This window comes from Theobroma umbraticum, unplaced genomic scaffold (genome assembly GCF_002168275.2).
Source record: "Theobroma umbraticum cultivar Fairchild unplaced genomic scaffold, ASM216827v3 scaffold_89.0, whole genome shotgun sequence".
Classification (NCBI taxonomy): domain Eukaryota; kingdom Viridiplantae; phylum Streptophyta; class Magnoliopsida; order Malvales; family Malvaceae; genus Theobroma; species Theobroma umbraticum.
The window spans coordinates 3,062,897-3,089,333 of NW_018397271.1; the positions used below are offsets into that span (position 1 = coordinate 3,062,897).

General features: G+C 30.9%; 1 protein-coding gene and 1 long non-coding RNA gene across 3 annotated transcripts; both read right to left on the reverse strand.

Moving 5' to 3' along the window:
• Nucleotides 1-1,181: 1,181 nt before the first annotated feature.
• On the reverse strand, nucleotides 1,182-3,791 carry LOC110426537 (uncharacterized). Its single transcript, XR_002446154.2, has 3 exons — nucleotides 3,412-3,791; nucleotides 2,332-2,365; nucleotides 1,182-1,696 (listed from the first exon to the last, which is right to left on the reverse strand). It is a non-coding gene; the product is annotated as an uncharacterized LOC110426537 (long non-coding RNA).
• A 9,437-nt stretch (nucleotides 3,792-13,228) lies between these two features.
• On the reverse strand, nucleotides 13,229-18,935 carry LOC110426532 (microtubule-associated protein 70-1-like). Of its 2 annotated transcripts, XM_021441767.1 has the most exons (11): nucleotides 18,573-18,935; nucleotides 18,137-18,222; nucleotides 17,175-17,240; nucleotides 16,897-17,067; nucleotides 16,529-16,699; nucleotides 16,267-16,422; nucleotides 16,013-16,159; nucleotides 15,545-15,616; nucleotides 14,923-15,453; nucleotides 14,649-14,836; nucleotides 13,229-13,653 (listed from the first exon to the last, which is right to left on the reverse strand). In XM_021441767.1, exons 1-11 carry the CDS (start codon nucleotides 18,793-18,795, stop codon nucleotides 13,638-13,640), a joined length of 1,827 nt encoding a protein of 608 aa, XP_021297442.1. In that variant the 5' UTR covers nucleotides 18,796-18,935; the 3' UTR covers nucleotides 13,229-13,637. The 2 variants fall into 2 exon arrangements, with proteins under 2 accessions (XP_021297442.1, XP_089641450.1); XM_089785324.1 differs by lacking the exon at nucleotides 13,229-13,653 and having other exon boundaries at nucleotides 14,645-14,836.
• Between the last annotated feature and the right edge of the window lie 7,502 nt (nucleotides 18,936-26,437).

Consider the following 26,437-nt stretch of genomic DNA (forward strand, 5'->3'; position numbering starts at 1 on the left):
CTATTAGTAGAACACTACTCGTTAATGATCCAAATCCATTAATTATTCGATTATTCGAAGCAAATTTTTAGTATTTGAATACTCGTGTAATAACCCAAACCCCAAACCTAAAATCTGAATTAAAAAATGTTCTACATTGATTCATATATAATTAACTAGCAATTAAAAACTATTCCAAATTAAAATCAACAACAATACAACATAAAAGTACTACAAGTGTAGCATCAAACATCATATTAAATGTAAGATACAACTAAATGAAAATATCATAAATTTCATTTGAATTCCTCTTCTTCCTCAATATCACTTGTGCAAAGTTCAACTCCATTTGAAGATCTTATACAAATTAAAATGATGAAAAATTATGTAAATTGAAATATAATAAATATTTTATAAAACAAATGAAAAAATCACGGGTATATTCTTTTCCTCCAATTTCATTCCTCAATGAATTTTGGGTGCAAATTAATGCCTCCAAAGTTTTTGGATGAAGCTTGCTTCAATGTTTACTCACCACTCTCCCACTAATACTAAATGCTAACTCAAATGCAATCACAGAAATAATAACAGTAAGAAAATCTTTGGCCATCATTTGCAAAGTGGGACACTTAAGCCCATTTATCCCCCAATTCAAAATATCAACAGATTCAACCCATGGCGCAAATGCCTTATTTAAATAATGATCCAATTTTGATTTCACATTCCTATCACTAGAAAAAGGACACATAAATGCAACAAACTTGGAAAGTAATTTCCTTTGACTTAATGCCTGAATAGATGGTGATTACTAAACTAAAGTATTAAAAGAATGTGACTTTGATTTACCTGATCTAGACTGATATTTAAGAAATAAATCATAAAAAGTTCTCTTAACTTGTTCAATCTCATAAGTTGCATCATTTCCATAAACCTTAGAAAAATAAAACTCCACTACTTTCATTTTACACATAGGATTCAATATAACTACAATTGTTAACACAACATGAATAACTTTCCAATGCTTATCACGCTAGTCAAATTTTTTTTTTTTTGCCATTGCGTTAATTGCAACATCATCATAGCATATCCAATTTGCTATTAAACTTTGAAGCTCACATAGTTGAACAAAATAACACTTCACAACAAGATACTTTGTCCAAAAAAATAATACAATGGCATTATAAAACAACTCCAACTTTTCAACAATATTTTTTGCCTTTTCCCATTCTTCCTCACTAGGCACAGAAACATAATATTTATCTCTAAGTTTCAACTTAGGAAAAAGATATTTGTACTACAAAGGAAAGTGAAGTAGTAAGTAGAATTCCACCTAGTTTTACAAGTAAGACTTAACTTTTTAGAATATGACACTTTTGACTAACGAACTACATCTTCAAACTTTGACACTCCAGAGGAACTAGTTGTCCAAAAAATTACACTATTATGAATATTTTCAATGACTTCATCACTCACTAGTAATCCATCTTTCACAATCAAATTTAAAATATGTGCACAACATCTCATGTGAAGGATTTTCCCATCAAATAAAGGCTTAGAACACAGCTTATCAACTACAATGGAAATCATTACATCATTAGAGTTGCAATTATCCATAGTTATAGTAGAGATTTTACTCTTTATATTCCACTGAGTCAAGGCATCCAATAGCTTTTGTGCAAGAACATCCATGGAGTGAGGTGTAGGCACAGAAATAAGCCTACATATTTAAAAAATAAATATCCGTTAAAAGTATGCTCATAAAAACATTAATGAATTTTATACCACATATTATATAATTAAAAATAAATATTATTTACCTCAAGATACGACTTTGCAACAACCAATAACCATTAATAAAATAAGCAGTGACAGACATGTAACCTTTCTTTTGATTTGAAATCCACATATCTATCATAATTGCTATTCTACTTTTTAAATTCCCAAATATACCTTGTAACTTGGTCTTCTGCATGTTATAAACCTTGATAATATCCCCTTTAATTGTATTGCGAGAAAGAAACTTAACAAGAGGTTGAAGACTACTACTATACTTTCTAAAACCAACATGTTCAACAATACTAAGGGGATACTCTTGTAAGGCTATAGCATAAGCCAACTTATGTCTTGAAATGTTTGGATCAAAGGTAAAATTTTGAATTTGAACTTTTCCATCATTTTGCATCCCTACACTTGGAGCAGTAGCAACTAACAAAGGTTTAGTTGAACTAGGCATAGAAGATGATGCATTATGAGTTTCCATCATCATAGGTGAGTTTCTCGAACAAGATAAGTTTGCACCCATCAAAAATAAATTGTCTACATTCTTATGATTTTGACCATCATAATTCTCACCTTCTTTTTCAATTGTCGACATTCTTCAAAAAATCTATACATTGTAAAAAAAAAAACAGTTATTAATGAGAAGTACATTTGACTTGAACCAATGTACATTAAATTATACATACAAGTGAAAAAGCTTTAAAAATAATGTAACAAGAATTAAAGGCTAAGGCAAATACAGAAGCCAACAGTAAGATATTCACATATATACCTCTATGTACAAGAACATCCAATCCCTAAACCAAGAAGATTGTATTGCATTCATCAATAATAGGAAATAAATTTATCACATTTGATACATTTAACCACATGCCAAAAACAGATGTTAAACATTCTTGAATCAAACAAAGGTTATAAGGAAGTTGGCATATGATGCTATTTCTATGAGCATCTTATAAAAAAAGCATGTTTATTCCCCTATTACCTCCTAAGTTTTATTTTTTTGAAATAAGAAAGCACATGCATTCAGTGAATGAATGATATACAAACAATCTTAATCGTTAATAATCTTAATGTTTGTAATTTCCTACGGCATTCAGCTAAAAACCTTTGAGGTAAACAACTATGCATTGACAATGCACTTAAAGCATGCATAACCAAGCAGCTCTATCCTAAGCTGTTCCAACCTTGATATTTTCTAGTAATCCTTGGATATAGCTAACGATCTTTCGCCGCTTAAAGTTTGTAATCTACAATTAGTGTGCTACCACACAGTGGTGCTCTATTTTTCTCTTTCTTTAAAGAAGAGTAGCCTACAGTCAAAACTTATGCCTCCATTTTTTAACAAAGACATGTATAGTTCCCAAGCATTTACTTGAAGTGAATATTTAATAGTCAAAAATGTTGTAATGATTTATATCCAAAAACATGAATTTTTATTTGTATCCACATGTATACTATATAAAAAGATTAAAGCCTATATTTCAAAAAAAAAAAACAGTAGTTTCTTATGGCATTTAAAATCAATCTTTAGAACACAAAGCCCTGTAACTTACTTACAAAGAATTCAATCATTTTTACAAGCCAAAATATTGTATGAACAAATTACTACACAGCCCCTGCAAAATAAAACAAAGTCAAGGGCATCTTTACCTTGCTTCCTTATTAATCTCAAAAGCCAAAACCTAGAAATGACAAACTTCAGATTCTGTAACCCTGAGTCTTTGAATCTCGTAGGTAAATGAGCTAAGCCTTCCTTCCCCACACCAACACTAGGTTTGTCGACTAAGGGAAAGCTATATCGCTAATATACTCTAGCCTTGTTTGCCACCCACCACTATTACCTCTTAAGTTAACACCAGTAAAAATGAAGGTAAGAGGGTTGATTAAGAGAGCGAGAACCATACAACCCAAGAAATAGAAAAATGTTAGTTGAGAGAGAGGGAAGAAAAAGGAAATTAGTGGTTGAATTAGTTGAAGAAAAGGAGTACGGCTAAAGAGGAAGAATGTTGTTTGTTTGGAGGACAATTGCTAGGGAGTTAAAGCTTGGAAGAAAGTGAGGCAAACAATGATTTTATTCTTAGGGGTAGGAGGAGTGAAACGACATCGTTTTGAGAAAATAGGATATTATCCTTTTTTTTAAGAAAAATAAGGTATTATCTTGTCTTTAGTGCATTATGTTATCATATATATATTTTAGTGTTATCGTATGTTATCTTAAATGAAAAATTAAAAAATAGATATAATGTAAAATTTTCATATCTTCTAAGATTATCTAGTCTTTATTTATATATGGTAGATAAGTCATAAGTGAGAAGGAAATAAATATAAGATACAAAATGAAATTAAATTAGTTGAAAAGATAATTAAAGTTACTTTAAGAAAAATTAAACACAAATAAGGAAAGTTATTATATGTTGCTTCCAAAAAGTTAAAATGTTTATTAAACAAAACAATGATATGTTATTAAGTTTGCATCATAGTTCAAATAATATAAAGTAGTTCAATTAATATAAAAATTTTATATATTTAAGTTTGCATCATAGTTCAAGTAATATAAATTAATTTTACATTTATTAGTTTACAAGTTCAACTAATATAAAAATTTTATATATTTAAGATTGCATCATAGTTCAAGCAATATATATTAATTTTACATTTGCTAGTTTATAAGTTCAACTAATATAAATATTTTATATATTTAAGATTGCATCATAGTTCATGCAATGCAAATTAATCTTACATTTGTTAGTTTACAAGTTCAACTAATATAAAAATTTTATATATTTAAGATTTCATCATAGTTCAAGTAATATAAATTAATTTTACATTTGTTAGCGTGCAAGTTCAACTAATATAAAAATTTAGATATTTAATCATAGTTCCAGTAATATAAATTAATTTTATATTGGTTAGTTTACAAATTCAACTAATATAAAAATTTTATATATTTAAGTTTTCATCATAGTTCCAATTAATATAAATTAATTTTGCTTTTAGTAATTTACAAAAGAGGAAAATGATTGAGATGGTTAAGGTTGTAAAAAATGTAAAAAGAGCACATATTCAAATCACTGTAATTACAACATTTTGTAATATTACATATAATATAATTATAATATTACATATAATATAACTATAATCAGATCCTATACGGGTACTGAGTGCTCTATAAATACCTGAAATTGACAATAAATATAATAAGGACTCGAGTCGGGTACTAAAAGTGATAACGATGAAGTCTTAAAATATTTAGATATTGGGATCAAAGTTTTATTATATCTCAATTTGATCTAACTTTATATTGAATCTTGATATAAACATCGTAAGTCGTGAATTCAAGAAGCATAAGGAGGGCTTCGAGGTGCATTAGTGAGCTAAACCTAGTTGGAAACTCCCATGATAAGCCAAAGGCAAATTAACCCCTAAGCATTAGGCAAACAGGCCAGTAGGCTAGCCCAACTTAGACAACAAATAACCAAGGGCAAATTCGATAGCACAGTGTTGCCAACGCCTCCTAATGTAGTTTGAATTTCCAATTGTTAGACACCACCAATTAGTCGTTAAAGGGGGGGGACTTTATTTTTTAAGCCCTTCCTATACATAAAATGGAAGATGTTGTCCATGTAAACCCCATTGTTATAGATGGATGAAACACTCAATAAAACAATACTATACTCTCTTTATTTTCTCTATATGTTGCTTTGTAGGATAACACTTGGTGTTTTTGCTTGTGTTTATGTTACTTAAAATTCCAACCCATTACAATTGGTATTAGAGCCAAGAAAGGAGATAAAGAGCGATGGCTAGTGTTTCAAACCATACCAATTCCATGCCAAAACACAAGAAAGGCCTAAAAGGTTGGGAAAAGGAGTAAGTCAAGTTCAAGGGAAATTCTATTCGCATTTGATGGTCATTTTGCCAAGGTTAAGGTCACAATAGGTAAAATGAAGGATAATATAAGAATTTGATGGAGGGTTTGATAGGCTTAACTTAAAGGATAAGAAGCTTAAAAAAGAGATACAATAAGCCTTAAATGAGAGTTTCAACTTCTTAAGCTAGAGGAATAATATATTAAAGGCCATAACAAACCCTTAAAGCATGAACAACTAAAGCTATAAAGTGATTTTGGTACCTGTAAGGCCACAGGTGATGGAGTGCCCTTTGTCCAGCTAAGCACACGAGTAGAAGTGCCAAAGCCTAAGGAATATCAAGGTCAAAGGGATGCCAAAGGGGTTGACATCTTTCTTTCCAACCTTGAGTAGTACTTTTAAGGCCATTGGTATCATGGAGGATTCAATGTGCATGATTACCAACATTGATGTACTTGGTGGACATTGCATTACAATAGTGGCAGTATAAGAATGATGAGAGGCTAGTGAGAGCCATTATATGCATGTAAGAGAAGTTCCAAAGGGAGTTTTGCTAGTAGCTTTTTCTTAAATACGGAAAAGATGAGACTTACATGAGGCTCAAGAGGTTGACCCTAAAGGGGGAGGTGTGTAAGTAGGTAAAGGAGTTTACTAAGATTGAGGTTTTCTTTTCTTTCATGGATGGCTTGAAACGAAGGGCAACATAAGAGTTTAAACATAGAGGTCTGCAAGACTTTACATAAGCCATGGTTGTGGCTGAGTCATTAGTAGAGTTTCGTAAGTTAGATAAGCATGCATTTTCTAAACAAAGGTAAAGGTAAGGAGGACAAAGACCGGTAGCCCAAAGAAAGGGGTAATGGTGAGAAGAAACCACCAACACACGAAAAGTGGAAGTTTACTAGGGACAAAAAAAAGAAGTCACAAGTCTATTTTCTATGTGATGGGCCACATTATAAGGGACTACCAAAAAAAGGGGCCAAATTTGTTGTCATCGCATGGAAGGATGATAAGCAAGGCAATGAAATAGTGAAGTTTGGTTCAATGTTATTGGGTCAATGAAAGCGAAAAGGAAGGGCCAAGTAAAGGGCTCATGTTCATGAACCTAATGGTGGTAAGCCAACGTGTGGAGGCCTTGGTTGATATTGGAGCATCAAACATCTTCATGTCAAATAGTGCTATTAAAGGATTAAGCTAAAGGTAGAGAAAAGAGCAGGCTAAATAAAGACTGTAAACTCTGAGCAAGTGTGCATGATGGGCTTGGCATTCAAGGTAGAAGTGCAACTTGGCTAGTAAAAGGCTTGAGATCTATCGAGGTGATCCCTATGCATGACTATGATTGTGTGACGAGGATTGAGTTTCTAGATAGGATCAATATGTTGCTCATGCCTTTCACAGATTGCATATAAGGGGAATATCTCAGTGCAACTTGATATGTACTAACTCAAGGAAACCATTAGCTAAGGCAACTAAAGATGTCAATAAAAGGCTTGTACACTCTCTAATGATGAGTTTCATTACTAGATTCAAGTACTAAAATGGGAAAGACAAGATAGAGTTAACATTGCACCATATATACTTCATGTTTTGTTAAGGTATTATATGATAAAGGGATAATAATTACATGGTAAGACTGTGCAGTGAAGGATTGAGTCAAACCACTATGACTCTTTTTAACATTTTAGGTGGTCATTACGTATTGCTAGATATCAATCTTGACTTATAAATGTGAACTAATTAATTAGGGAATTGATGATAAGTGTAAAGGAATTTCAAAAATCTAATCCTAGTTCACCATAGATTATAGCTTATATTTATTGCCAATATCTTAAGCAGCTAATATGTCACACATATTAGAGAATGATAATTGAGAATGTAAACTAGAGAAATCAAATTGGACTTAATTGAATGGTTCAATTTTGCTAAGAAAAAATTTTACAATTAGCATAAAAGTCATGCAAATCCTATTAAAACTAGGATCAACACAATTGCCTATAAATATAATGCTTGAGCCACACACGAGAGGCTACTACAACACATCTGAAACCTTGAGAGGTAAGTAAGGAGAGAATTCGAGTATTTATGACAAACCTTAGAAATAGGCATAGTTCGTTATGTATAGATTTTGCTTATTCTCTTTCCCTTTGTTGACCTTTTCTCATTACTCCTTGGGCAATGAGAAGTTTGAAAGTCTAACTAGCATAAGGCTGTGGAAGCACAAGCAACCTTATTTTGCATTGGAATTGTTCATAATCATTATTTGTATTGTTATTGCTAGAGGCTGTACAATTAGACAACTTGTGGTTTGCTACAACTCAAGCTTGATGTATAAAGGAATATAATTTTGTGCCTTAGGATCTTGTGATTTTGACTGCAAAATTTAGAAATTATAATTATCTATTCTTTTAGTTAGAGGTTTTTTTTGCAATAAATAACTAATTATTGATTTTATCTGAGGGAAAATTATAAATTTCCGTTGTGATTGAATGCATACCTTTTCCCTAATAATCCCCACATAAGATAACCTAATGATTTCAAGTCTAAGAATTATTTACACCTTGCTTTAGTAATTTAGTAAACTACCAAATAAAATCTCATGGTGGGTCATGTTCAATACATTTATTCTTTTAACAAGAAAACACATGTTAGTTACAAGTATTTACATACTTCAATATATGAATCCAATTGTTTACTTCACAAGTAAAAAGATTAAATATGAATGTCCAATCTTGCTAAAGCATCAACTAGGATGAATTTAGGAATGATGCTTTGATACCATAAAGGTTTCATAATTAGAACTTTTTGTAATTCCTTTTACAAGACATTTTCATTCCATGAACTTATTTTATAAGTTAACATCAATATGTAATAGTAAGAACTTAGTAGATAAAATATATTTTTATTAGGCTAAATATACAAACTAGTTATAATGTATCTGTACAACCAATCTGAATGACTTGTAGGATATACGTCTACACTATCAAAATCTTATAGTTATACATTTAAAAGGTAAAATCCAAAAAAGCCTTCTCAATCATTTTAAAATGACACTTTGGCCCTTTTTACTTTAAAATGATGTTTTGGCCCTTTGACTGTTAACACCATTAGTTAACTGTTAAAAAAATATAACCCAACATGACAAACATTTTAGACATAAATACGCTCTTAAAAAAATTATGCTTATCTCTCTGCTCTCCCAAAAACCTTCATTTAAAAAAAAACAAAAATAAAAGAATTGAAGAATTCTGATACACTTTCTTCAAATCTTCGTCTTTTGCGTTTTGTCCACCTAAAAAATCTTGTAATAATCCATACACATTCTTCAAATTTCATTTTTCTTCCTACTACTTGAAGATTTTTCTCTTCTCTCTTTGGATTTTTCTTTTTTTTTTTTTGTTCTCATAACTTTAGCTCTTCTAACTAGGGAATTTTGATTTGAAAGGAAAAGAAATATGAAGAAATTGTTGACGTTTCGTGGTCACTACTTTTAAAGAGGAGAAGATTCACTAATGTTGATCCCATAGAGGCTGTATCTGCCAAGGTCTTTCATTTCTTTTCTTCTTTTGTATTATTTTTTTTTTAATTTTCTATCTTTTTCAAGATTCAAAATCTTGTTCTTATTGATGGGTTGATCTAAGTTTTTTCTATGATTTTGTTATTTAGTAGTGGATTTGGTTTAAAATCCTGTTATCATCCATTTTCAATGAAATACCCATTATTTAATAAAAGATTTACTTTTAATTTATTCTTTTCAATGCAAAAAAAAAAAACTCAAACTAGATTTTACTTGAAAAAAGAAGTTCTACGATTTTCAAATTCAAATTTCTAGGGCCTTCAAACGAAAATTCTTTCTAGATTTTTTTTCTTGATCAATGTTTTAGGGAGAGGGATGAGCAGAATTTTTTAAAAGAAATATGCCTAAATTGAAAAAAAAATGATATAAGGAGTATTTGTATTCTAAAATGTTTGTGATTTTGGATCCCATTTTTTTTTAGGATTAGTATTTGATGCACTGTCAGTTTATTGTTTGATGCATCGTCAATATATATTTTCTATAACCTGTCAACTCACTAAATGCTACCACCTTATTAATGAGGTAAACTAAAAATCTTAAGGACTTGAACTTAAATACTAAAAAGTTTTTAATAATTAGTAAATAAAAAAAATCTTTTTTTCTCTCCCTAACTTCCTCACAACGTAACTTGATCATTCTAATCTTTTATATCCCTAACTCTATTATCTTCTTCTCCCGTTCTTTTTCTTCTTCTATTAAAATTAAGTTTGGTAAAATTGTTCAACTTCAAGATTTTAAGATAATTTTTACTTGTTAACTTTAGTGATATATTTTTACGTGATTTTTAGAATAGATTTAGAGTTATAATGTGGTAATCAATTATTTTTTTAAAATAAATAAATTAGGGTTTTACTTTTGTTTGATTTAAGATTATGAAGCGATAACCATTAAAGGTAAATGATAAAAATAGTAAAAGAAATTAACTACCGTCAACTTAATATCTAATTAAAATTAATTCTAACTGACAAAACTTTTTTCAAATTTTTTCAACATTGATAATATCTCACAATCACACAACTTAGGAAAGGATCTTTTCTAATTCCGATGCTAACCAACAAAAGAATTACATCCTTGTTGAGCTATAAGGCATTTTGATTTAGTAGTATTTTTTTTATCTCTTTTTCTCTCAACAAAAATAAAATATTCATATCAAATTCTTCGCTCTTCCTCTTTCTTAGGGTTTCAGCAACACTCACTCTTAAGAATTCAAATTTTAATTTGGATACCTATGGAAAAACAAGAAAAAAAAGGTGAAATTAGAGGTTTTGGGAAAAAGTGAAATATTTTAATTGAAGTAAGAAAAAGGGAGAAGAAGATGGACTTAGAGATAGATAAAAGGAAAAAGAAAAATAATAAAAAACTTGCGAGGAAGTTAGAGAGAGAAAGAAAAGAGATTTTTTATTTAATTAATTAATTATTAACAACTTTTTAATATTTTTTTATAAAGAGGAAATTTTATTGAATTAGCTTAAAATAACATCCTAGGCCATTGGACACCTAAAGAATCAACTAGTAATAAAAAGGAAATGTTTACATGGAGAATATCGTAAACATGTAAGCTTAAATTTAAATCATCATGATAAGTGACCATCCAATCGATATATTGATTAGCCTCACAATGTATGTGAATTAAGTGACATTCCCATTCCCTGTGAAGTAATTATCTAATTGATTGCAATAGTTGGACACTTCGCTCCAATGCATTATCTTGGCTATGCATTTTTTGCAATGCTAGTAATGAGTTTGTTTCCAGTTGTACCATCCTATAGCCTTTGGACCAACATACCTCCAATCCATAATAGATTGCTTAGAGTTCCGCAGTCAAAGAAAGTCGAGACACCAATCTTATAAGTGGATTCTATTAACCATGCACCAAAGCTGTCTTGAATAAGTCCACCCGCTACTGCTAATCCTTGAAACTTTTTTATTTTTTCTCATTGATGAGATAACAGGATTTGGCGAACTGACAATTAGTACATCAAATATATATATATATATATTTAACAGTGGTGGCTAGGTGACTAGAAGCATCATTTTAACATAAAAGAGGTCAAAGTATCCTTTTTAAAGCGATTCGGAAGTTTTTTGAAATTTACCCGACATTTGAACCTATATAAAGCATATCATTTGAAAGCTCAAATCATCTAAATACAAAAATAATATTGTTTTAGAGTTATCACATAAAAATATTGAAATATATTTTCAAGGGGACTTGATCAAGATGTTGAAAAAATGAGATAGATTAAGAGTTGTGTGCAGAAAAAGAAAACTGGTTAAAAAGTCGAAATCATATAAACAAACAACAAAAACACCAAAAAAAAAAATACACCTTTGACAGAAAAAGTTGAGTATGGACAAAAAATCAAATGGAAAAACTCAACCTCTCATTCACCATATAAAGTTTTAATAAAAATATTTCTTCCCTCAACTGTGTTAAAAATAAAATTAGATGATATACATACCTTATTAATAGAACCTAAATCTTTTTTTTTTTCTAAGATAAAAATTGGGTGACAAAAAATATGTAACGTATATTTTAATAGTTTTTATTATATATTTTGTCTTATCATGAGTCATGCCGTTATGATCTAAGCCTCTTGGGTTTATAAGTCAAACTTTTAAGAATTGCTTAATTAGTGTTTCTTAATTATGGATGGGTCTATCCTTAAAGTACTAGTCTGTCCTCATAAGTGATAAGTATAAGCTCATAGCATCTGTTTCATTTTGACAGGGTTAAGAGAAAAACATGGAGACTCACTTGTTTTTGAAAAAAAAAAATTCATATAAAAAATTAGAAAATTTTCAATAGTGGAGGGTATGCACCCCATGCCCTGTATGTACCCGTCCCTGTATTTGAGTTCGGAGAAAGCCTATGATACCGGAAATTAAACACATTAAATTTGTGCTTTTGAAATTCAAAATAGAAAGAAGCAAACTTAAATGAATGAAAGGAGTAGATGTTGGGGCTGATATTATCCTCATATCGGTCAAAATCTAGTGCGTTGTAGGTCTCCAATTGCTGCGGTGGAGGCATGTTTAAAGACCAAGCCATTGTATTTATTCATTTTTAAAATCGAAAATAAATTCTTTTTTAAATTTAAATTGTCAATTTGCTCAGGTAAATAGTCAGGTTTTGATTGTTCGCTTTTTGTATTGTATTTTGCATATGTTTTAGAACGTTTATTATATTTGGTATTTTCTTAAAGGATTGTTGAATTAAAAAGATTATTGTGTTGGTAGGTTTTTAAAAAGAGGTAAATGCGTAGGGAATTCGCTTGTTTTAGGTATCTAATTTTGAATCTGTTTAATTAAAAAAGTATTCAAATCTATTAACATTAGAATAAAATTATAAAATATTATTCAAAATCAAATCCTAATAATATAACATTATCTGTTAATTATCTCAATTTGCTAAATATGCAATTAAATAACTCAAAGGATAACTTAAATAACTAAAAACCCTATAAAAAATGAACTTAAAGAAGGTAAAAATTTGAATTTTACAAATTACAAACTTTTGAAACCTATCTAAACTCAAATCGAATATTAAAAATTTTACCCGAATCCACCCCATAATCGAATATAAAGTATCTGAACTCTATGTTTTCAGGTGGGGTGTTGCAAATATCCATTAACACTGGGACTTTTGTTATGGACCCCTTAGATCTTAGTGCTTTTTTTTTTTTAATTTCAGGTGTTGAATCAAAAGAATAAACATTATGATCGTTCAATAATGGGAAAAATTGATTTTACGAGTTAAAGTGTTTCATCTCATTATGAATAATTGATATCAAATATTACCTAAATGAATTAAGTATGATATTGCATCATAATTTTTTTTTCATATATATATATATACAACTTAGAAACTATTTTTTGTACATATTACCAATATAAAATGTATTTAGATTTAAAGAATGGATGGTAATCAAGTGTATTATAATTCATAATTCTATATCTTTGTAATTGAATGATGCAGAAAATTTGAGAATCACATGTAGACTCATGCAGCTTTAGTTCTAGGCAATGGAATTCATAAATATGACCATAAACAATTCTCATTAAGCAAATCACGCAGTTTACAGCACATTGCTTTTCCGTAGTCTTCAATAACAGCCAGTGTACCAGTAGTTAAATACAGACAGACTCCATACCCAAATATAATTATAATTTTTGAGTTTCTTTTATGCCTTTGACTTCACATGCCAAACTTCATACACACACCCATTTTAACGGCACACCTGACTATAATGAACTGTAAATAATATTTATTACAAAAATATACATTTATGTGATGACTTCTGGTAAACCTAGAGTCAGTTCTTTACAGGGACAGACAGGAGATAATAAACCAGATGAGGGGAAGTGAAAATCAAGACAAAACCTTCAATGGCATCATTTCCTGGTAATTGTAACACCCTGATGCCAGTTGTCTATTAGCTTCTTGCATTCCTGGAAAATACAGCAAAACACCCAGATAGCACAAGTTATAGGTGTTTTGTTTGTTCGTATGTGTTAATCATGACCAATCAAAAGCCATTAACTCTCAAATTTATGCAAAATGTGTTCACCCCAACTATCTAGTGAATCAATTAGAAGACCCCTTCTTAATTTAAGACTATTCATACATATAAATTTATGTAAAAGGATTAGCCCTCATAAAATTTAGAAAAGTATACTATATTCCCAGCTTTTCTTTTCTTAAAAAAATTCTCCCAGTAAAAGCATAGCTTTTCGAAAAATTAGCACATCTAACACTTTATTTTCTTACATTACCCTTTACGCCCACTAAATCAACAATTTCATATATTTGATCTGTTGAGTTTTAGGTTGACTAGAATTCTATATCCTATTTGATTAAAATTTTAATTTATGTACAACATTAAGTAGTTGTATAGTTTTAAACTTCTTATTCCACATAGAGTCCTAATCACATTCTATTTTGAACTTTTATACTATAAAAGTTTATCTCTAGGCTTTAGAATTGGAACAGTGCTTTGAGAGCTTTAGAGAAGTAACACTTTGTAACTCTGTCTTTCGCTCTAGGTAGAGCTAGAGTGGTTTGGGTGAGTGTTCTTGGGAGGTTATTGAGAAAGAGTGTGCAAGGGATCTTGGGTTGGTTTGGGAAGCCATAGAGGTCAATTTATTGTACTTTAATTTCTCAATAATATAAGAATAGTTTCACTCCGTGGACGTAGGCAAGAGGCCGAACCACGTAAATTCTTGTGTTTTTCTGTTTGCTTGATTTCTCTGAGTTTTATCTTTATTGTTTCTTGGGCAATTTTCACAACATGATCTTAACCACCCCAAACACTTTTCTCTCCCTCACCCCAACGGGAAAAGAAACAGAATAATTTGACACATTTCAGCATTACGTTTTCTCATTTGACTTCCCCTAAATACACATTTAGTTAAAATGTAACAGTGATTAGGATGGGGAGAATCACCTAGTAGACAGTAACTGAGAGCCATTTACGGCCCCCCTGGGAGCACTAATGCGTCTTGTCCTTTGATCATGCTCTTTGCCAACCTTCATAGCAGCAACTTCTTTCTCCATTGCAGATACTTCTCTACGCATTTTTTTGGCTTCAACATCCATTGCTTTGTTTAACGTTTCAACCTTCTTAGCCAGCATCTGTTTATTCAGATTGAACTTGAATAAATAAGGAAAAAGGAATAACATAAACAGCAACTGTCAAACAGGTAGGCCTCTTATCTAACCTCTATAGCATCATCTTTGTCTTTTAAGCTTTGGTCTTTTTCATGGCAAGCCTTCCTCAGAGTTATAACTTCCTTCTGTAACGTATCATATAACATCCCTGAAACATAATCTTCATGCTCTGCTTTTGATTTTTCAGTGATTCCATTTGCACTTTCCTTACACCTTACTATTTCACTACCTAGAATCTGATCACCATTGCTGGGGAGCATCCTATTCTTCTCAGCCGCATCTGGAATCATCTTAACTCTATCAAGGGATCTACTACCCCCATCAAATGATCTAGATGACATCTTCGTGTTCCTCAATAAGGCACTAGCACTGTTGGATCGAAGGGACCCAGATTGTGGATTCAGTGATCTCCTTGATAAATAGATGTTGGAGGATGATTTCAAGAAACTATCTGCTCCACCAAGAGACTGACGCCGTGACTGCCCATTGCTCACACTTTTTCCTTCAGAGGCAGTGCGGGAATTACCAGTAGATGCTTTAAGCCTTTCTTCCAAAACCTTGAACCGAAGTTGGTATTTTTCCTGAGCAAAATTGATTAAAGAACTATTAAAAAGGGACACATTAAATTGGATTAAAAGAAGCAGTGATAAGAAGCAAAACTGGTTAACTTACTTTAAGATGTGCTTCTGCTTTAGCAGCGCGCTCTGCTACAGCTAGTTTATCTCGAAGCTGTTGCATTTCTCCCTAGACAATTTGGAAAGTTAATTAAGATTGTAATCAAACAATATAATAGCCTTCCTTTTAAAAAGCTTACAAGAGATTTGACATGAACATGGGTTAATCATCTACGAACCTTTCCTTCATATGCTGGGGTCATCATTAACATCTATTAATCATCCAAATGTTTTTGTCTCATGCTGACAGGCAAGTAACTGCCCTATAAATATTCAAGAAATTAATCATGCAAATGTTTTTGTCTCATGCTGACATGCTACCTAGTCTCATGCAGAAGTATGGTTCAAATACCAAGTCTGTGATTAACTTTCTTTGAATTTCCAGAAGGAAAGAACCTTTTAGATCAAACCAGGAAGACAAAAGAAATCCCAAACATACAAAATTCATGCAGAAATTGGAACATACCTGAAAAAACCTTCTTTCCTCAAGCCACTGCTTTACGGGCATTACTTTGTCATTTCCATCTTTCCACTCATTTGCAACCACAGTGGCAACCCTGTTTGCACTAACCTTCGCACGAGCCACTTCTCGCTCCAGAGTTTTCTTCTCCTCCTGTTCAAACTTGAAAGTCAGAAGAAATTTCGAGTTTTCTGATAGAACAACTACAACTCCATAAGCTCTTTTACAAAAGTTTGTGTTACAGGAATAATGGTCATTACGTTCATCTCTTGCACTTTTCGCTGGTATTCCCGTACAGCATTAGCAGCAGCCCCTCCAGCCAGTACTGCCTCCTCAAGTTCCCGAACTGTTTGGGTTAGCTTTTCAACCTCCGCAACCTTTTGTCGATGCATTTTGTCCAAAATCTTGTTCTCCTCCTGACATGTCAAATTGGACAACTTATTTAGTTTGCTACAGCCACTAACATAACATTTGAGTTACATGAATAGTGTGCAAAACAAAAATTTAGAAAGACAAACAAACTTGGCATATTTCAATCTGCTTCATTAGCTCTTGGTTCTTGTTTTGCAAATCATCAACCAAGGATGCTTTTGCCAAAGCAATCTGGACAGTTCTCTCAGCCTCAAGTAGAGCAGCCTCCTTTGATTTTGTGAGCCGATCAAGAGCTCTATTGTCCTCTTGCAATTTCGCTGCCTGAAAAAAGAAAACTGATCCTTGTCACTCTTTATCACAACAGAAAAATTTTCTCAAGAGATATGTCCATATCTCCTACCCTAAAAAGCTGTCATAGAATCACAATTATGATGCTAATGTTCTAAGACACAAGTTCTTCAGTTAAAAATCATGAACATGAAAAAGTACAATAGTACAATGAATATGTTAAAATCTACCTCCAGCCGGGCGAGCTTAAGTTCAGCCTCTAGTGGAGTGATGATGGCCTCAATGGGAGGCATTTCATCATCTTTCTGAGCAGCATGGACTCTTCGAAGTGTAGCTTCTGCAGCAAATTGTGCAGCCAAAGCTGCTTTCTTTTCATCATTTATTTTCTTGATCTCAAGGTTCTGCAAATTATAAGATACTCGTTGCGGTAACCATACAGAAATTTTCTCAATCTCAACAACAGAAGAACTACTTCAATGAGGCATCTAAATAACAATATACAGTATACCTTGCTTTCTAGAAGAGCTTCGGTTACTTTAAGCTTTTCATCAACTTTTTTAAGCTCATCTGTTAGCTGCACAAGAGGAAATAGTAAGGAATCTTGATAAAATGCCTGAGCTTAAAACCGCACCCCCCATCCCCCATCCCGAGATTTCAGTGGTAGGCAAGTTGAGCTGATATAAGACTTCTTGTTCAAAACTTACCTTTTCGGTAATCAGCTACTCATTCATCCGGTAAAAAATTTGATGTATGGTTAATGGTTACTGATCACATTACATTAGATTTCTAGTAAACATATTTTTTGACAAACAAGAATTACAAGTCATTTGAGATATACCTAGACATTGCAAAATATGATCAATTTTTTCCACTATGATCAAAATTTTGATCATTAGATCAACATATTGAGAATGGGATGATAAGTATTACAGTAATTCAACTACCATTAACATTGGTTTATTGAATTCACCATTATTACTTAGCACAAGCCATCAAAATTTAATTACCAATAAATAGCAAACTTCTTATTTTATAGATTATATAAGTTATATCAAATGACAAAAACAGATATGCATTACTTAATTATGTTAAAAAAATACTCTAATTAAAGCTAAACCAAGATGAATACTGGGCAAGAAATTGCAAAGAGAATTATTCTACTTAACATTGCATTGCAATTCAAGCCATTTCCATAGTGCATATTTAATCAGCGATCAAAAAAGCAGCACAGCATCACATTTCAAAGTTATAGGATTAGAATGTAAAATATGTCCCCTAGAAAGATAACTTGTAGTAACCAACAAGCTACCGAATGAAACCATGATAACTTAAAGTGAAGCAAAATTGGACCGAGAATTCAAAGATATCCTGTCTCATCCAAACAAAGCGATCTAAAATTCACATACATTTTCAGAAAGTATCAAATCCCGTTTATAAGGCATGTTGATATAATTATGAACAACAGTTTACCTCTTCAACTGCCTTTTCTTTGAAACGTTCCGAATTCCTCAGCGACTTTATTTCTGCATTGGCATCTGCCAATTCCCTATCTTTATCTGCAAAAACAAGTAAGCAACTCCTTTTTTTTAACATTATATTAAATGCCTTTACTACTTCAATCTTAAAGTTGAATCTGTAATTTTATGAAAACTTAAATAACAACACATTTTTTTTTGAAAGGTTTAAAAGCCAACACATTTTAATTGCTATTCTTATCCCTATTTCTTTGAAACTAATAATGAGAAAGACGAACAAAGGAAGAAAAATCTCAAATTTAAAAAATAAAAAAGAGGTTTTAAATATATATATATATATATATATATATAAAAGAAACGAACAATTAAGCTGATTAACCAAAATGCAGAAAAAGTAACAGAGGAAAAAAAAAAGAAAAAGAATGAGGAACCTCGGACTTCGTTCTCGAGGCGGTTAAGTTCAACGCGAACGGGATCGGAGCCATGTAGGAGAGTGATGATGTCATCAACATCGGCTCTCGGCGAGGCCGCGTTTGGCTTGGCCTTTCTAGCCTTGAAGGAAGCCGACGAGCTCAACACCGCCGGCTTAAACGGCTCCCTATCTACGTCGCCGTTGCGCATTACGTGGTAGTTACCGTTGCCGTTGCTTCCCATTGAGATGAGAGAGAGCGATCTGGTGGTTCCTAGCTCATACAAGCTTCCGGTGAACCCTAAAATATCAGAGGAAATGAGAGAGAGAGAGAGAGAGAGAGAGAGAGAGCGAGATTAAGAAGTGGTTTAGGCGGGGAATTAAATGTTAGAGATGGAAGGATTTATTTAAATGCTCTGTTCTGACCGTGAAAAGGGGTTTTGATCCTCTGTTTTCCTCTTATACACTTTTAAAATGCATCTACTTTTTCAACAGTCGTTAATTGAAGGAGATCTTTCTTGATATTCGCTAAAACCAATCGTGTGACTTCATAATTAGCGTCAAATCTATATAGTACCATGTGTAATCAACGCACCCAGGTTGATGACGTGGAGGTCCGTTAAATAATTTACATCTAAATAATGCATGAATCCCATCTAACTTTTTGTTTAGAAACAATTTTAATATATAAATACACCAACAGTATTTATTTTTTAAATATATTTTTTAATATAAATTAATCTCATTTATTAACATATAAATTTTACATAATTTTGATAAAAAATTAACAACAGGCGTGTACTAAAATTAAAAAATATATAAAAAATAATAATTCTCTGTAAAATCTAATTGGAAATAAATTAACAATAGAAAAAATTATCATAATTGAAATGTTTTAGAAATAAATTTTGTTAATCATTGATGACACTGTTGCATTTATTTCTATTCATTGCAGCAGTGAATCAAACATTATTAAAGAAACACAAAGTTATTCATTGTTGTGCTGTGCTCTCAGTCATGGTTGAAATTAGATGGATAGAAATTAAATGACAAGACAAAAAGAGGAATCCATGGACAAGCGTATGATGAGAGTAATTAAAAGACTTTTTGATTACTAATACAAAATTTAAGAGCTGGTTCAAGTGAGGGGCCATTTTTCGGTTACACTTTGCTTTTAGCTGGACCCCAAACACTACGGCTTCCTATCCAATCGCCATCCAACGGCTTCCATTTATTCACTTTTAATCACAACGGTCAAAATTAAAGGCTGTTTCAATTTCCAGTGCCATTCACCAACTCCAATTTACCGTTGCAGACTTGCAGTTATGATCACATGCTGACATGATCCACTGCAACCATTCCACCCTTTTCTTTATTTTTCAAATTTAGTAAAAAAAAAAAAGGGGAAAGATAGGATAATTAGTTTTCGTGGAAAATTACCTAATTTTATTTTGCTAAAAAGAATTGGCATATCGACTCCAGTTTTAGGTAGGTAAAAGGGTTTTCTTTTCTTTTGAACTTCAGTCATTAGCTATATTTTCTTGTGAGATCTTGTTAATGCTTGTCTTAAGTTTATTAATTTTCATAATATTTTAAAAAAATTCAATATGTTAAATATAAAATGGTATTCTTAACATGTGGTTTTAGATACTCATTAAGATGTATTAAAGCATTTTACTTAATACTAAGTATATGTACCTTTCTATTTAAAGAATCAGTTCAACTATTTGTTTGGTTAGAAGAAAATAATATTCATTAAGACTTTATTTATAAAAAAAGAATTACTAGGATAATTTTTACTCTCAGCAAAAGAAATCATTTTTATTAAATATGATATACTAGTAGTGAGCTTATCTTCAACAAAACATACAACCACTAATTAATTTGCTAATGTAAATTTTTATGACATTTCACTCATTTTAATTTAATCAACAAGTAAAATTAATAATTTTTTTTTGTATATAATTAGAAACTAGAGCTAACCCGAATTAGCTGTACACAAATGTCATGCTAAATGCTTCAAAAAGAAGTACACAAGGCGCTTTAATCTCACATTAGGCAAATAAAAAGATCTTACGAGATTTATAAGCGTAGACATTGCACACTCCATCAAGTTAACCTTTTGATGAGAGAATAATGACACATTAATAAAGTGATTATCATGAATTAAGTAACTAAGCACACGTCGTGCAACCTTTAGCTATTCTTGTTGAAATGAGTAAGTCAAATCAAAACCAATTGGGAACTCAAAGTTCTTAAAGCAACACAATAAGTAACGAAAGAAAAAAATGAAGAGAATGAAAGGAAAGCTTGAGAGAATGGGCTTTTATTCTCAAACTTTGATGTGCTTTATATAAAAACATATGGAGCATTTTTAAGCATGAATAGCTTTTTATTTAGCTTATTTACGATTTAAATTCAAAATAGAGGTTAAGACATTTAAATTTAAATGTTCATTTTATCTACATCATTGAAATTGAATATTCACTTTGTCTACAGTTAAATTTAAAATACATCATCTAACTAAAGAGTTTGAGACTAGTAGCATTTTTTTAAAAGGTTGTGTGGACTATTCTACCTCTTTATGTCGAAAGAGGCGAGCCCCTACATTACCAAACATAGGGCTTTTGTTGACAGAACAAATTCCATCAGCATTTCCAATGGATTACTGACTGTTTTTCTACCAAATTCATTGTGGGAAAAACCAACGAAATACTGATGTATTATCAACGAGATTTGTTCCATCGATAAGTTGTCAATAATTTGATGTCGTGTACTAAACATGGATGGTGTGAAGATTGTCAACCATTTTTGTTCGTCGATATTGATGATCACAGATGAAATTCAACGACCAGATTCTTGACAAATATATCAATCACCATTCTTTTTAAATACCAACAAATTTATCGTTGGAACCACCATTAGTATCATAGTTTAGATAATTTTGGGTAATTTATTTTAAGGTTTTAATTACTGACAGAATATTTTGTTGGTAATTTTAATATATAAGTTGCCTTTTCGAGCGTTCTCCCCTAAAAACCCTAGTTGATTCTTTCTTTTCTCTCTCTTTTTTTTCTCTCTCCCCACTCGCCCCCAACACTGTTTTCACTTTAAACTAATCCTCTTAGCCTCCTTGTCGTTGACCCAACCTCCTCATCGTAAACATAGCCTCTTAGGATTTTCTAATCATGTTTGATTGGAAAAAGCCTTTTAAGTTCTTAGGCAAGGTTTGTTTCAATTTCTAAGCTAAAACCCATTTTCATTTTGTCCTTGTCTTTCTGGTTTGTTGTGTTTAATCATTATATCATTTTTTTCTTGATTTTTTTTAATGTGTCTTGGAGTTTTAAGAGGTGTCTTTTCTTAGAAAACTCTTTCCCGTTCCCTTTAAAAACATATTTAGTTAGTCTTTCTGTTTATTGATTTGGTTTTTCTTAGATCTTAAGGAAAAGTTGAATTATTGATGTAATTGTGTTGATTTTAGCATTCAACATACTTATGATTGATGTTTGATTGGAAAAGATGTTCTTATTTAAGGTCTTTGGTATTCTTCTATTTGAAAGATGAATGACTTTATGGGCTTGGTTAGGAATTGGGTTTTATTTAAACATGTTGATCATGAAAGAAAATTGTAGATTTGGTTTAATAGGGAGATCATATATTATTGATACGAGGTTATGGTTTTTTATACCTTTTTGTGTTTGATCATATGTCAAGCTCTTTGTAATGCTTTTAAGAATTTGGTGTTGCCCCAGATGATTGTTGATAAGTTGAATAAAGTTACAAAAATGTTTGCGAATTTGAAACAACCACTATACCCCAATTTTATGTCAAGGTTTATTTATTTATTAATTTTTTTGCTACTATATTTTTGATTCATCTATTATATTGTTGTTTGCTTCCATAAGATTAATGAACTATTGCCCGTTTAACAAAGGTGATGATATGTTTGAGTTGATGATATTTCATTGATGATACTTGGAAGAAATTTGCATCTATAATATGCTTAAGTTGATGATATTACATTGATAATACTTAGGACAAATTTACATTGATGATATGCTTGAGTTTTGTTATAAATATGGTACCTATTGTCATTTTGAGTTAAGTGAAGCCTATAAATCTAGGTTTAAATAATTGATTTCCTTGAATGAATTTATGTTTACTTAATATGGTCATTCTTTTTTTTTTATAATAGGCATATCATTTGAAAAATTTAGGTTTAAAGAGTGTAGCAAAATTTGTCACTTGTGTATCTTATGGACCTAACCAACCAACCTCAAATTGAATTAATTTTGAGTAGGTTGGTCAAGTTCATAGAAGATACGAGCTATTGACATTGAAATATTTCATATATTATATGAGTTGTTAGCATTGGGTAGGTTGGTTAGATCCATGGAATATATAAATTTGGGTTCAAGGAGTAAAACACAATCTATCACTTGTAGATTCAATCGACTTGACTGACTTACTTGAGATTATTTAACAAATAAGGATTTCGTGCTTTTACGAATTTCCTATTTTTTTAAATAATCTCGAGTAAGTAGGTTATGTCCATAGAATTTATTAATGCGATCATTAATGAAATTTTTGAATGAAAAACAGACAAAGACTATAGAAAAAATCATAAGCTTAGATGATGGATGGTGCTCTACAAACTTCAAAGGAGATGAAAATTGGAAGTTTGTAAAACATCGGCATCATTTAAGATTATGATTAAGTACTTTTACAGAAGGTTAGTTTCCATCTTCTTCTATGCCTAACGTAATGATTGTCACGAGTCTTCAATTTCATTCCCTTTGTTCTCATAGTGTTAGCATGTAAGATCACCCTTTAGTCGACAGAGATTTTTCAGCTCTTGTGGTGTTCTATTTCTAAAGCTTCTTTATCAAATATTTTGATAAAAGAGATTCAGAAATAGAACACCCCATTAGCCAAAGATTCTCAATCGACTAAAGAAATGATCTTAGATACTAATACAATAAACCTAAGACAATGAAGTCGAAGACTCTTGCCAATCACTAGGTTAGGCGTTGATCCTTTATAGAATCTTAAGGTGTATAAGGCACTAAAGGAAAATATGCACCGAATGGAGAACCATTCAATGAACTTAGAGTCTATCATTGTCAATTATGTGATAAGGTCAATTGTCCACATCGAGTTTTTATCAGAGTAATCGATGAGCCTTTCTAGTGGTAAGGGTATGCAAAGAAAGGATGACACTAGTAGATATATTTGAATTATTTTTCCTTTTGTGTTCTCAATATATTTGTACTTTTTTAATTTATATTTTTATTAATTGTAATAACAATAATACAATTTTTATTATTGTTGTTGTTAATAAAAATATTTTGTAATATTTAAAATTAATTTTTTATTTATATTTCTTAATTTTTAGACATTATTTACTCATACATTTTACTGACGGAATTAGGTGTTGCATTATTTGACGGAATTAGGTGTTGCATTATCTACTAAATTAGGTTTATCACCAACATAATAATGCCTTTACCGATAAAACATGCTGATAGAACTCCTATGCGAATTCTGTCAGTAAAATACCAATACAAACCACCTACAAAAACTTATCATTTTCAACCATTTATTCTACCAACAGATTAGATGCTTTGCTGACCAAATGTTAGACAAAATATTCCATTGGTAAATTTTCGATGTAGTAACCAGTACTAATGAAATAAGCTTTATCGGTTGCAGTATTTTTAACTGTTTACTAACGAAACATTCCGTCGGTATTTTATGTTATTGATGAAATTTTGTTCTTTATCAATGAAATTTTCTATCTATGCAAGTATTACTTTTGGTAGTGCTATTTATTAGGGCAATAGGCTGACTTGGTTGGGTTGTTGGCCTACCTAAGTTGCTGGCCTATTAGGAGTATTGGCCTGTCTAATAGAACACTCGAGCCATGATGTCCGCCCTTACTCAATCTAGCAATACCTTCATGTTAGGAATTTCGAGAATATAGTGCCTTAGAAAACAAGTATATTCTCATGCTTAATTTCATTAAATTTATTTATAATGAAAGTACATTTTGCTAATAAGACGAAGAGTTTGTTTTAGTAAGCATTCATTTATCTAGTTATTAAGGTGCCAAGATTCTATTGCGATATTAAGTACATTTGTATGAAGAGTCATACATAGGAGATATGTATTTTAATTGAATCTAAAAATTGTTCACAGTCATATAATAAAGCTGGTCACTTTATTGTGTTAAGGTTGTAGTGTCCAGATTACTTCCAACAAAACGAATGTGATTCATTTCAAGTGAATGATGAATCTCAAATCATCGAAATGGTTGACTTTGAGTAATGACATTATAACATGAACAAGAATCATAAGAGAATCAAATTTAAGTTTTACTGTTACCTAAATCTTGATCTTACACTTATACATTTGCTTATAGTAAAACTGAAATCTTAATGGATAGTGGACTCGTTTTTAATCTCCTTATAATATTTGATTTACCATGAGTATGATCATCATAAAGTGTTGATCTAGACTCCGTATTTTGAGATTATAATCGAGATGAACATTTAAGAACATATATCCAAATAATGGAGTTCATAACATTAACATCATTTCTAGTGATTTTAGGAAGATGGGTGATTAATCTAGGCCCAGTGGATTGATGAATTAGCTATTCATCACACTTGGATACTCAAAAGATTAGATCTAAAGTATTAAATCACTAATTGAATGAAATTTGAGACTAGGAAAAAAAATTGACATAAAAGGTAAAACAATAATTTCACCTTTTATCAATGGATGGTTATGTGGGTTCACAATATAAGGTTTGTAATTGGACAACTAATAGTTAATATCAAATATTTAATTATTTCTTGTAATTATAGTAAATCCAATAGTGCAACCATGAATCTATGATAGAGTGATTACATGGTTAATAAGCTTAAATTATTTTTTAATGAGACTAAGAATAATTCTAAGTTTATTGGAGTTTGGAATATCTATGTCCAAATAGATTCCCCACTTAGCTTTGTAGAATCAACTTGTTTAAGTTGGAATGCATGTTTTAATTTGATTAATTAAATTGTGTACAAAAATGGTAACTTTGACATGTTTGTCTTAATTTAGACAAGAAAACATGTTTAGTCTTAACTTAGATAAGAAAATATGTTTGTCTTAATTTAAGACAAGAAAACATATTTGTCTAAATTTAGATAACATAAAATATTTATTGTCTTAATTACAGACAAAAATTATCTTAAATTAAGATAATTTTAAGGGGATTCTTGAAAAATGAATCTAGACATCCATGTTGATAAAAAGAGACTCCATGTTTGACTATTACTCTTTTATTTATTATTAATTCTTTTTAAATAAAGATGGATAATAATAAAATGAAAGTTATTATTCAATAAGGAGTTTTATTTTATCAATAACTCTAAATGATAATTAAAGAATTAAATTATTTATTTTTGAATTTTAATTTTGATAGTTATGGAGCATGTTTGATGCTTCCATAACTCTGAATGGATGATCAAGATTGATTCAAAGGTGTTTCATTTTCATTAAACCTTTGAAGCAAGAGTTTTAATAAAAACCGAAGAGATTGGAAGTTAAAAAAAAAAGAACGTACTTTTTCTTAAAAAAGTTTCAGCCGTTACTTCTCTTCTCCTCTTCCAGGCTTTTCCAAAGAAAAGAAAGATAAAATTGGTTGCTATCTTGTAGTCTTGCATTCTACACCTTGTCTACTCAAGGTTCAAGTTGAAAGTATTCTTGAAGAATAAGTGGTAAACTTGTATAGTTGAGAAATCATTCATTGGTGTGGTGGTATTTGAAAATAAGAATCTCAAAATAAAAAGTATAGTTTTTCTTACTTAATAGATTCTTATTCTTTTAGGTGTGATT

Bases quoted from the DNA above. Each gene is read 5' to 3' on its own strand.
- LOC110426532 (XM_021441767.1), bottom strand. From the start codon at position 18,795: ATGGGAAGCAACGGCAACGGTAACTACCACGTAATGCGCAACGGCGAC. The intron at 16,700-16,896 runs GTAGATTTTAAC...TTCTTTTTTCAG, and splicing joins TTAAGCTCGCCCGGCTGGAG to GCAGCGAAATTGCAAGAGGA. The intron at 16,160-16,266 runs GTAATGACCATT...AAGTTTGAACAG, and splicing joins GAAAAGTGCAAGAGATGAAC to GAGGAGAAGAAAACTCTGGA.